The 12192-nt window shown below is 40.7% G+C and overlaps 1 protein-coding gene across 6 annotated transcripts in view; it reads right to left on the minus strand.

Moving 5' to 3' along the window:
• Positions 1–12192, minus strand: part of NCOA3 (nuclear receptor coactivator 3) — a 132557-nt gene that overhangs the window by 18282 nt on the left and 102083 nt on the right. For 5 of the 6 annotated variants that reach the window (XM_026503682.4, XM_026503684.4, XM_026503683.4 and 2 more), the window contains 9 exons: positions 11616–11788; positions 11048–11148; positions 9792–9966; positions 8803–8991; positions 8533–8634; positions 4761–4901; positions 4333–4480; positions 1460–1851; positions 419–1287 (listed from right to left, as the gene is read on the minus strand). In XM_026503682.4, the coding sequence (XP_026359467.3) occupies positions 419–1287; positions 1460–1851; positions 4333–4480; positions 4761–4901; positions 8533–8634; positions 8803–8991; positions 9792–9966; positions 11048–11148; positions 11616–11788 (2290 nt within the window). The remainder of the gene's footprint in view (positions 1–418; positions 1288–1459; positions 1852–4332; positions 4481–4760; positions 4902–8532; positions 8635–8802; positions 8992–9791; positions 9967–11047; positions 11149–11615; positions 11789–12192) is intronic. The other variant, XM_057312482.1, reaches the window with a different exon arrangement.

The raw sequence follows: 12192 nt of genomic DNA on the forward strand, positions 1-12192 counted from the left end.
GCAGAGTTTGGGGAACCCTTACACAGAATGAGACCGTGTAGAGCACAGAACCTGACTGTAGGTACAAATCAGAAATCTGGTGCTTATACAAGTTTTTTCTCCCGTTTCTTTCGACTATCCCTTTAAAAGACCCAATCTCCTCATTCCAACAACAACCTCCATGAAATTTTCCAAGTGGCTACCAGCTGGTTCGAGTTAGAGTCACATTCTAAAACACACACATCTGGCATTTCCAAACTGCATCATACTCTTTCCTGATGCCCAAAAAATTATAAAGAAATGACAGCTCAAGAGTAACTTCCATTACATAAACTTAAAATACAAGATAAGATTTTGCACATAACACACAGTCTTTCTAACACAGAAATGCAATGATTAAACACAATGACCAAGCCGGAATAGAGAAAGAACAAATTACCTCTTCATTTGTTTCTGTCTTAATTTTAGAGTCCTTCTCTTGACTCGAGCTAGGAATGGTGGAGCTGCTGCACTGACTCATTTTACTGTCCACTCCTTCCACTTTGGGCTGCAACTCTTTAGAGAGTGTATCACTAGGATCATCCCTGTCCAGCAGATATCTAAGAAGTGCATTATTCTCCTTCTTCTTGGGACTTAGTTGTTCCTGCTTGACATTTCCTTCCGCGCAGGCTGCCGTACTACTGGTGTCTTTCCCAGTGGCTTCTGCGGTGATCTTGGCTACTTCTGCGGGTGAATTCCCATTCTGCAGCAACTTGTGCAGAATCCGGTGCTTCTCCTGCAGCAGTGAGCCGTGCATATTCGACGTGGAGGACACTCCTCCAGAGGTGGAAGAAGAGACCCCAGAGGGGCTGGTGACACTAATGGAAGAGTCTTTACAACTTGAATCCAGGGGGGAGCTGGTCAAGGAGGAATGGCCCCGGTCATCAGAAGAACAGGTAAGTAACTGCAGTAATTTCTTATGACCTTTGCTTTCCAGAGGACCCCTCTGATTCTCTGACCCTTCAATACTGCTCTCCTTATTTTCTTTGTCACCGAGGTGATCCCTGCTATTTGACTGACACATCGAACTCTCCACTGGATTCTGGTCACAATACAAGCCCAGAGGACTCTTGGAATCCTGACTGTTCACTTTATTTGGCTGGCTCATATTCATATTGGGAGAGTTATCCAATTTGGGGCCTGGTGAAGACAGAGTGGATAAAAGAGAAGTCCCCACACCCTCACTGATAGCTTGAAGAGCACTCAGAGAGCTGCTGGAAAAGCTGTGGCTCCCAGTATTACCAGAAGATCCCATGGGAGAGTGTACACCTGGATTGGGAGACAAATACGGGAAAGAATTAGACTATTGGATGCTATAACAAACGCCACTGAATTCTTCAAAGTTTCTGTTATAAAATGAACTAAATTTACAAGGGTTACAAAAGAACAAGAAGAGAATTACTGCGGAAGAAAAAATAAAAGGAAATGCCAATACCAGTACCTGCAACAGGAGAAAACTGATGTGAGGCCATCTTTGGACTCCCACGGTTACGAGGAGAAATCATGATGTTCTGCTGGTTGGAGCCAAGGCCAGGGCTCCCATGTGGGGGGCTACTTATGTTGAGACCGTAGTTGCTGCTCTGGTAGGAAGATGGTGACTGCATGCCTGGCCCAGGGTTCATTGATGCTATGGGATTGGAGGCCCCGTACCTAGCTCCGCTCATCTGCCCTGTGGTGCTGGGGTCGGCCAAGCCATAGGTCCTGTTGCTCAGCATCTGTAAACCCGGGTTTGGCGACATGTTCATGCCACCTACGGAACTATTGCATCCGGCTGCTGGAGGTCTAATGCCTGGTCCAACAGGATTCGTATTTGGTCTATACCCATTCTGTTCCCTGCAAAGAAAGAGGACAAACTTTCACTAAAATATTACAGGTATACGTTAAAGCACTCACAGTTTTTTTTAATGATGAAATAAGTGTCCAGGAGCTTAACTTCCTAGGAACCATTCCAATACTTAGTGTCAATACTTAGTGTTAATCTAAATACTGGTCAGTTATGAACCCAGTCACATATTTTTTAATATGCCACAGAATATAAATGAGTGACCATGAGCACAGTACCATGAAGGGCCAACAACTATGGTGGCTGGGATCGCAGCAGGGTTTACTAGAGTTGCCACACCTCTAGGGACTAACCCGGAGGTAACTGCAAATTACTCAAGCCACATAGATCAATGGAACAGAAAAGAGAACTCAAAATGGATTCTCAACTCCATGGTCAACTAATCTTCAACAAAGCAGGAAAGAATATCCAATGGAAAAAAGACAGTCTCTTCAACAAATGGTGTTGGGAAAATTGGACAGCCACATGCAGAAGAATGAAACTAGACCATTTCCTTACACCATACACAAAAACAGACTCAAAATGGATGAAAGACCTAAATGTGAGATCAAAATCCTTGAGAACACAGGCAGCAACCTCTTCCACCTCAGCCTCAGCAACTTCTTCCTAGACACACTGCCAAAGGGAAGCAAGGGCAAAAGTGAACTATTGGGACTTCATCAAGATAAAAAGCTTTTGCACAGCAAAGGAAACAGTCAACAAAACCAAAAGACAACCGACAGAATGGGAGAAGATATTTGCAAATGACGTTATCAGATAAAGGGCCAATATCCAAAATCTATAAAATTATCAAACTCAACACCCAAGGAACAAATAATCCAATCCAATAATCCAATAATCCAATAAAATTATCAAACTCAACACCCAAGGAACAAATAATCCAATCAAGAAATGGGCAGAAGATGGGGCGCCTGGGTGCTCAGCCGTTAAGCGTCTGCCTTTGGCTCAGGGCGTGATCCCAGGGTCCTGGGATCGAGCCCCACATCGGGCTCCCTGCTCCGCTGGAAAGCCTGCTTCTTCCTCTCCCACTGCCCCTACTTGGGTTCCCTCTCTCGCTGGCTGTCTCTCTGTCAAATAAATAAATAAAATCTGTAAAAAAAAAAAAAAAGAAAAGAAAAGAAAAGAAAAGAAAAAAGAAAAAGAAAAAGAAAAAGAAAAAGAAAAAAAGAAATGGGCATAAGACATGAACAGACATTTCTGCAAAGAAGACATCCAAATGGCCAACAGACAAATGAAAAAGTGTTCAACATCACTCAGCATCAGGGACATACAAATCAAAAACCACAATGAGATACCACCTCTCACCAGTCAGAATGGCTAAAATTAACAAATCAGGAAATGACAGATGTTGGTGAGGAAGTGGAGAAAGGGGAGCCCTCCTACACTGTTGGTGGGAATGCAAGCTGATGCAGCCATTCTGGAAAACAGTATGGAGGTTCCTCAAAAAGTTGAAAGTAGAGCCACCCTATGGGTATTTACCCCGAAGATACAAATGTAGTAATCCAAAGGGGCACCTGCACCCCAATGTTTCTAGCAGCAATATCCACAATAGTCAAACTATGGAAAGTGCCCAGATGTCCACCAACAGATGAATGGAGGGGCGCCTGGGTGGCTCAGTCGTTAAGCATCTGCCTTTGGCTCAGGGTGTGATCCCGGCGTTCTGGGATCGAGCCCCACATCAGGCTCCTCCGCTGGGAGCCTGCTTCTTCCTCTCCCACTCCCCCTGCTTGTGTTCCCTCTCTCGCTGGCTGTCTCTTGCTCTGTCAAATAAATAAATAAAATCTTTAAAAAACAAAAAAAAACAGATGAATGGATAAAGAAGATGTGGTGTACATATACAATGGAATATTATGCAGCCACCAAAAAATTGAAATATTGCCATTTGCAATGACATGGACAGAACTAGAGGGTTTTATGCTAAGTGAAATAAGTCAATCAGAGAAAGACAACTATCATATGATCTTACTGATATGTGGAATTTGAGATACAAGGCAGAGGAAAATAGGGGAAGAGAGGGAAAAAATGAAACAAGACAAAACCAGAGACGGAGACAAACCATAAAAGACTCTTAATCTCAGGAAACAAACTAAGGGTTGCTGGAGTAGAAGGGGATGGGAGGGATGGAGTAACTGGGTGATGGACACTGGGGAGGATATGTGTTGTGGAGAGCACTGTGTATTGTGTAACACTGATGAATCACAGACCTGTACCCTTGAAACAAATCATACATTATATGTTAACTAAAAAAATAAAGAGAAAAAAAAATACGTACATAAGTAAAGTGTGTGTGTATGTGTGTGTGTGTGTATATGTGTATATATACACAAACACATACATACATCTCACAATCCAGGAATCTAAACTCGCTTCAGCAAATCCAACGTCTCTGCTTTTTCTCTTTAAATCTTTTTACATTAATAATAAGAACACTGCCGAATTTAATATGAGGAGACACAGTAATCTATCATTACCTCTGAAGAAAGTGGGTTGAGACAAAGCCATGCCGATCATTTGTGACAGGATTTCGGAAGAGTTTGCTTTTGGTTTGTGCTGTCACTATGGTTCCATCAGCCAATGAGAATCGATACACCGGGGTTTCTGCATGGCCATGGATATAAGCTGTTGGAGAAAATATGCCATCAGTAGTGACTACAATTGGAAAAATAAATACATATAAGAAAGGAGAGAAAGGAAATGTACTCCAAGTGCCACATTTTCAAAATCCAGTGAAAAGACTGGACTTGAACCGAAATTACAAGCAGGCCAAAAGAAGAATGCTCAAGAACCACTTTCCTACCCCACACGCACATAACAGCCACGTATGGCCATTCACATACTTAATGCTTTATGATACACATTCACAATTAGAAAACCAAGAATCAAACTCAAAATTCTTTACCTTCTTGATAGTGACGTTTCTGGGACCATGACTGACCATCATTAAGACTAAAAAATCTCTGGATACACCTTCGGATTATATCTTCAAAGCCAGGTCTCATGGAGGATCTCAGTGAATTTGTATCTATGTTGACAACTTTTCCTAGTAAACAGGAAATAAAGATTTAAATCCAACCCACAAGTATTTACTGATTGCAAACTGCATGGTTTAGTGCTGAAGAATAAAATAAAGACACTAAATCTTTGCTCCAGCTTCTCTGCTACAACCAGAACTTTTCTTTTTAACGACATAGTCCTAACAGGACACTCTTACATTAAATGTTCTGCTGTACAAAACATAAGAGAGTATCACAGAACTCCTTTCACTTTCTGAATGTGCAGAATATGACGTGTCCTGATAACCTTAGGTTCCTTTTCACTTAAAGGAAAAAAACAACACCTACCACTAAAATAGTTCATCTGAAGACATTTTGTCCCTGCAACTATGATAATACCTGCCTACACAGCTAGGAAGAACAATTCTTTCCATCTGAGAAGTGACTGCATTTTTGGACACTTAAAATCTAAACCAGGAAGGTTAACCAAATACTCATTTCTACAATTCTGGAAGTTTCTGACAACTTTCGTTTAACATCAAATACACGAGAGACAAAATTTATACAACTCGAAAATGCTACGAAATTAAAGATTTCATGAAGATGGTCCTTAAAAAAAAATGGATGGCTGGGGCTTTCCACACTTTCTGAGCAGTACCAGGGCAAGCTGGCAAGAATAAACACATTACAAAAAGTGTCAAAAAGGAGCCAAGAAGAGGGGTGCCTGGGTGGCTCAGTCGGTTAAGCATCCAACTTGATTTCAGCTCAGGTCCTGATCTCAGGGGTCATGAGATCGAGCCTAGCGTGGTGCTCTACGCTGAGTGTGGAGCCTGCTTAAGATTCTCTCTCTCTAAAAAAATAATAATAATAATAGTAATAAATTTTAAAATATATTTTTTTAAAACAGCCAAAAAGAAAGTAGTCGACCACTGTCAAAGAAAGAGTGGTATGAGGAGAAAGCACCAGCTATGTTCCATATACGGAATATTCAGAAAACATGTCGTAAGAACTTTGTCAAAGAGACCAAAATCGCCTCTGATGGCCTCAAGAGCTGTGCTTTTGAAGTGAGCCTTGCTGATTTGCAGAATGTTGAAGTCACATTTTAAAAATTCAAAATAATTACTGAGGATGCCCTAGGCAAAAACTGTGTGATCAACATCCGGGACATGGAAATCCACAACAAAACACGCTCCCTCGTCACAAAACATTAGACTATGAGTGAAAGCTCATGTTGTTGTCAAGACTATCAATGGTTGTTTTTGTCTGTTCTGCATAGGCCTTATAAAAAATGCAATACCAGATCTAAACGACTTCTTATGCTCAGCACCAATAGGGTCCGCCAAATCAGGAAGGCGACGGAAATCCTGATCCAAGAGGTGCAGACAAATGACTTCAAAGAAGTAGTCAATAATTTGATTCCAGACAGATTGGAAAGCCTTTTCTATATCTCTCCTAGTCTGTTTATCCTCTCCATCATGTGTTTGTCAAAAAAGTAAAAATGTTGAAGAAAATCAGGTTTGGATTAGGAAAACTCCTGAAGCTTCACATGGTGAAAGACAATTCTAGAAATGCTACTGGGGATGACAAAGGCACTAATGGTAGATGAACTGACAGAGAGAGGCCCCAGTCTAAGAATCTGTTTAAAATTCAGACCTTTAATGACATATTAAAAAAAAAAAAGAAGAAGAAGAAAAAACCTTAATGGGGGGGGAGGGGACCTAAGAAGAAGGGACAAATGCATTCCAGGAAAGACTAAACATTTATGCACTGTGCCGAGAATAAGGATGCTCAGTCCTCCACCACCTCCCCTAAGCTTAGCTCCAAGAGCCAGATGACAAACACAAAATAGATGTTCAGAAAAAGCTTACATCAGGGACAGAGAATAAAACCTCTCCAAAAAATAAAGTATTGGGCTGTGTGCAACAAACCTCCTAAGAAAGAACAGGTAGCAACTGGAAAATACCAGCTATGGTAAGATGGCTCTCAGATGTGACCCAGATGAAACTATTTGATTTTTCCTGCTTGGTAATTTCTAACTTTTATAATAAAAGAAAACATTCTAGTCACTAAACTACTTGAGTAAAGATGTTCTATTTAGGGGGCGCCTGGGTAGCGCAGTCGTTAAAGCGTCTGCCTTCGGCTCAGGGCGTGATCCCGGCGTTCCGGGATCGAGTCCCACATCGGGCTCCTCCGCTGGGAGCCTGCTTCTTCCTCTCCCACTCCCCCTGCTGTGTTCCCTCTCTCGCTGGCTGTCTCTGTCAAATAAATAAATAAATAAATCTTTAAAAAAAAAGATGTTCTATTTAGTATTTTCTATTACAAAATGTGAATATTGTTATTTAGGGAGAAAATTTAGTCTGCCAAGTCGTAACAGATACAAAGAAAGAACCACTCTAGAAGGTAAAAATTCCTGTCACCAGGTTTGACTATCTCAAGGTAAGTTAAGAAAAAATTTTTCCAACATGAAATAATATTTCTCAGTGTGAACAGACTAAATTAAGAATACAAAGAACTTTTTTGCTATTGTTTCATCTGTGAAAATTACCCTCAAGCAGCCTCAAGGCAGGAAATTGAGCCTGGCATAAAATGACTGATAACTACAAAAAGATCTTTTTTTTTTTTTTTAACAGTAAAATATTGTTATGTATGTATGTGTACATAATATATATATACATATGCACACACAAAATAGCTATAGGTATGTTAGATGTTTATTTAAACCTACTCCATTTTATCAAATTACTTATTGCAGGTCCACATAGCAGACACAAAACAAACATCACAGACTTCAACATCAGGCAGACCCAGCTGCAAATTCTTTCTTATTAAGCCAGGATCTTGGACAAGTAACCCAACCTATGTGTCCATCAGGCCTAGTGTTCCTCATTTCTGAGACGGCGCCTAGAAGACAAACCTTGGCATCACTATTCAGGGTTAAAGGATCACAAGAGTAACACTGAAGGTAAATACAGATAATACTGCCACCACATCTAACTTCATCATCATCATCGTGCTTTATCACTTGTACTGGCTTTAATTCTTTATTCCCATAGTCAAAAAACGGCAGACCAAGATTGAAGCTCAGGGCACCTGGGTGGCTCAGTTGGTTAAGCGTCTGCCTTCGGCTCAAGTCACAGTCCCAAGGTCTTGGGATCAAGCCCCATGTTGGGCTCCCTGCCCAGCGGGGAGCCTGCTTCTCCCTCTCCCTCTGCTGCTCCCCCTGCTCGTACTCTCTCTGTCTCTCTGTCTCAAATAAATAAAATCTTTTTTAAATATTTTTAAAAAATTGAAGCTCATGTTGATATTAAGAGTTACTCCCAGTAATTCTCATTAAGTTACCAATGTTTTTGAAAACTTATTTATGAAAAATGGGTTTGAAGTTAGAGAAAGAAATACTAACTTCTGATCTGAAATACTATTTGGAGAGAAAACCAGGTGCCTCTACATTTATTTTTTACTTATTTGAGGCATTTTAAGTGTCAGATATACCTAACACAAATGCCGGGGGTCTTACTGAATCTTAGAGTTGCATAAGGAACGTAAGAAATAATCCATGCAAAGCATTCATTACAGTGGGTGCAGGCACTTACATGATAGCGTAGGCTGCAGAAATAGTTAACTTTTATAAAAACTCTCCAGTGAACAAAATGTATACACACACATACACCAAGTGTTTACCTGAAAGATCATGCCTAGTAATAAAGCTCTCAGGGTTTGAGGGAAATGCTCTTTCTCCTGTAGTAATGCGGCGTGCTACACAGATCATACAGGACTGCAAATCTACAATAAAAATTTAACCAGGTAAGAATTATACTTAACTTCTGGACAAGTCTATTCAATAGGCAAGTAAGGATGTAGAATTCAGTAAATGAATACAACAATGGAAATCACAGAACTACCAATTTGGCCACTGTTTGACAGAAATCTCAAACATGTGGTCAACCTTACCTTCCCCTTCCTCCATCATGGCTCGTGGCTGAGACAGGGCAAAGCACTGCATTGTTTCGTATCTCTGGCGCATTTCAGGACCAGTGTTTAGGTCTTCCAGAATATCATGCGGTGTTTTCATCAACATACGGCAATTAAATGTATGGCTTTTTTGTCTCTGGGTCTCATTTGTCCAGGCAACTCCATTAACTTTGGAAAACAAAAGGAAAAAGTTTTTAAAAAACTGGCAACTCTGTCTATGACTATCATCAAGAATTTAAGCTGTATTTTCTCATTACTATGTTTTGTTTTGTTTTGTTTTTTAAGATTTTATTTATTTATTTGACAGAGAGACAGCCAGCGAGAGAGGGAACACAAGCAGGGGGAGTGGGAGAGGAAGAAGCAGGCTCCCAGCGAAGGAGCCTGATGTGGGGCTCGATCCCAGAACGCCGGGATCACGCCCTGAGCCGAAGGCAGACGCTTAACGACTGCGCTACCCAGGCGCCCCTACTATGTTTTTCACACTAATTTCTACACAGACATTTCACAGCGGCAATATATATAATATTGGAATAACTTCCATTTCAACAGAAATCTCACCATTTTGAAACTCGCTATATATTTTGGCCCCATGATACGTATACCAAATTCTAAATTCACTGAGGTCGTATCTGAAACTTTTGCTATTAACCACCTGCCTTTCTGCACAAGTCTGGCCACTCTGCTTCCCAAGAGGTACAGTCAATTTTCTAAGAAATGGTCAAGAGGGGCGCCTGGGTGGCGCAGTTGTTAGGCGTCTGCCTTCGGCTCAGGGCCTGATCCCAGAGTCCTGGGATCGAGCCCCACATCAGGCTCCTCCGCTATGAGCCTGCTTCTTCCTCTCCCACTCCCCCTGCTGTGTTCCCTCTCTCGCTGGCTGTCTCCCTGTCAAATAAATAAATAATCTAAAAAGAAATGGTCAAGAAAACAGTTCTTTTAACTTATTTAGAAAATACACATTAAAAGCCTACCTGTAGATTTCGGTAAGTTTTTAAGAAAATCCTTTCTGTCTTCCTCATGCAAGATATTGTAGACACTTGTGTTAACCAGGTCCTCTTGCTTATACTGCAGATACTGTGTGACATTTTCTGACACAAATACAATGTTTCCATCACGATTCACCACAAACAGGAACCCATCCAACGCCTAAAGTGGGATATGTTAACACTGACTATTATGGACTGAACTGTAGCCCCACCAAAATTCACATGCTGAAGCCCTAACCCTCATAAGAATAAGGCTCTAATCCAATAGGACTGATTTTCATGTATAAGAAAAGAGACACCAGGGACGTCCACACAGAGAGAAAAGATCATGTGAAGACATAAGGAAAAGGCAACCGCCTACAAGCCAAGGAAAGAGGTTCAGGAGAAACCAAGCCTGCCAACACCTGATCCTGGACTTCCAGCCTCCAGAACTGTAAGAAATAAATTTCTGGGGGCGCCTGGGTGGCTCAGTCAGTGAAGTGCCCAACTCTTGATTTCAGCTCAGCTCATTATCTCAGGACAGTAAGACTGAGCCCCGCATCAAGATCCACACCTGCTTAAGATTCTCTCTCTCCCTTGCCCTCTGCCCCTCCCCGGCTCTCTCGTTCTTAAAAAGAAAGAAAGTTCTGTTGGTTAAGCCACCCAATCTGTGGTATTTTGTTATGGCGCCTTAGCCAACTAAGGCGCCAGACTTAGTACTAAATAGAAATTTTTAAAACTACTGTTGATTTAACAACCACCACAAACAATTATCGGCTACCATTTACCATTTCTATTAACATTAGCGCAAATACTATATAAAAAATAAAAATTAAAAAGAATTGGGGAAAAAAGATAACTATAGTCAATGTAAAATCTGAATCACTGTCTAATCTACTTTTTGAAGAATTACATCTTGAAAGGAGCTTTAAAAAATAAGAAAATCATCCTCAGCACTTCCCATTTTTCTTCTTAATACCAAGCTACAGGCACTACACTACTCCTTAATGAAAATTTACAAAGAACTAAGTTGATCAACTAAAATGCAGTTGGAGTAAACTAGTTGAAACAACAAAAGTTAACAGGTGCACTTCATGAAGAGCCTCCCTGCTCCCAACTCCTGCTTTAAAGTAAGAGAAACATGCCGCAGGTGCTACAGGGGAATCAAACCTATTTAAGGGAACTACTTACAAAATTTTTAAGCACATTACAAAAGTGTATTCTTAAGTCTTAAAAATTCCTCAAAAGTATAATATACTTGCCTGAAGTAAAAGTGGCCCTAAGGAGTCTTTATCAATAACCCCCTGTCCTGTAGAGGATACATCAGCTTTCTGAACATCATCATCATTGGAAATAGCTTTTCCTGAAAAGACACAAGGCAGTACTACAAATAGCATATGTTTCAGTCACAGATCAAATTCACCTTCACGCAGCGCCCAGAACAAAGACACACACACGGGCATACATACGCACATATATAACATTTCCTGCTAAGAAAACAATGCGACAATTTTTAAATGTTAAAACTTAGGATTTACCCAGGAGGGCAGGAAATACCCTCAATTTTCCTTCACTACTGCATGTATTATCCATGGCTTCCTGAAAGGAAGCCGACACGTGACAGGGTGAGAAAACAGGCCTCTATCTACTTCTCTATTAACCATTTCTCAAAGAGTAAAGTTGGTCAACTCATTTGTCCAGTCTGACACAGGCTAGGCTCGATTAGCAGTAGTCCATACATGAGCAACAAGGAAGCAAAAAGACAAATGTAAAACACAATTAACAAGTTCCTTCTGAAAAGACTTGAGTGTTTTTCTTACTTTGTATTACCTTGCTCTTTTATTTGACGTATCTGTCTTACTGTTTCCTTTAAAATTGCACATTTATCTGGTTTGACATTGAAATTGTCAATATCACTAAGATTAGCAGATATCAGTTCAGCCAATTCTTCAATATATTTACTCTCCTGCTCCCGTCTCCACTTTTCACCACTGCAGGTAAGACTGAGAGAGAAGGGGGGAGGTCATGAACACACCTATCACAAAAGAGCAATGAGCAGAACCAGTCTCTACACAACACCAGTACCTTCATATCTAAACAAATTAAATTTAGCCAACAGAAACCATCAAAACCTTGTCTAGGAGAAGTAGTATAATATAGTCGAAATTCAGGCAAACCTAAATTCAAGTCCACCTTTTTGTAAGCCTGGTGGCCTTGGGCAGACTTAGTTTCTTCATCTGGAAAATGAGGATACGTAGTCTTTACCTCATACAGACAGTAAAACAACAAACAAGTAATAAGGAAGACAGTGTTAGCTACTTATTAATGACAAGGTTTTATGGCTTACGGGTCATTTTTTGCTTTGCAACAATCACATTAAAACTCAAGTTATACTGACCTTGGCAAA

The sequence above is a fragment of the Ursus arctos genome, unplaced genomic scaffold, assembly GCF_023065955.2.
Source record: "Ursus arctos isolate Adak ecotype North America unplaced genomic scaffold, UrsArc2.0 scaffold_16, whole genome shotgun sequence".
In the NCBI taxonomy this organism is placed as follows: domain Eukaryota; kingdom Metazoa; phylum Chordata; class Mammalia; order Carnivora; family Ursidae; genus Ursus; species Ursus arctos.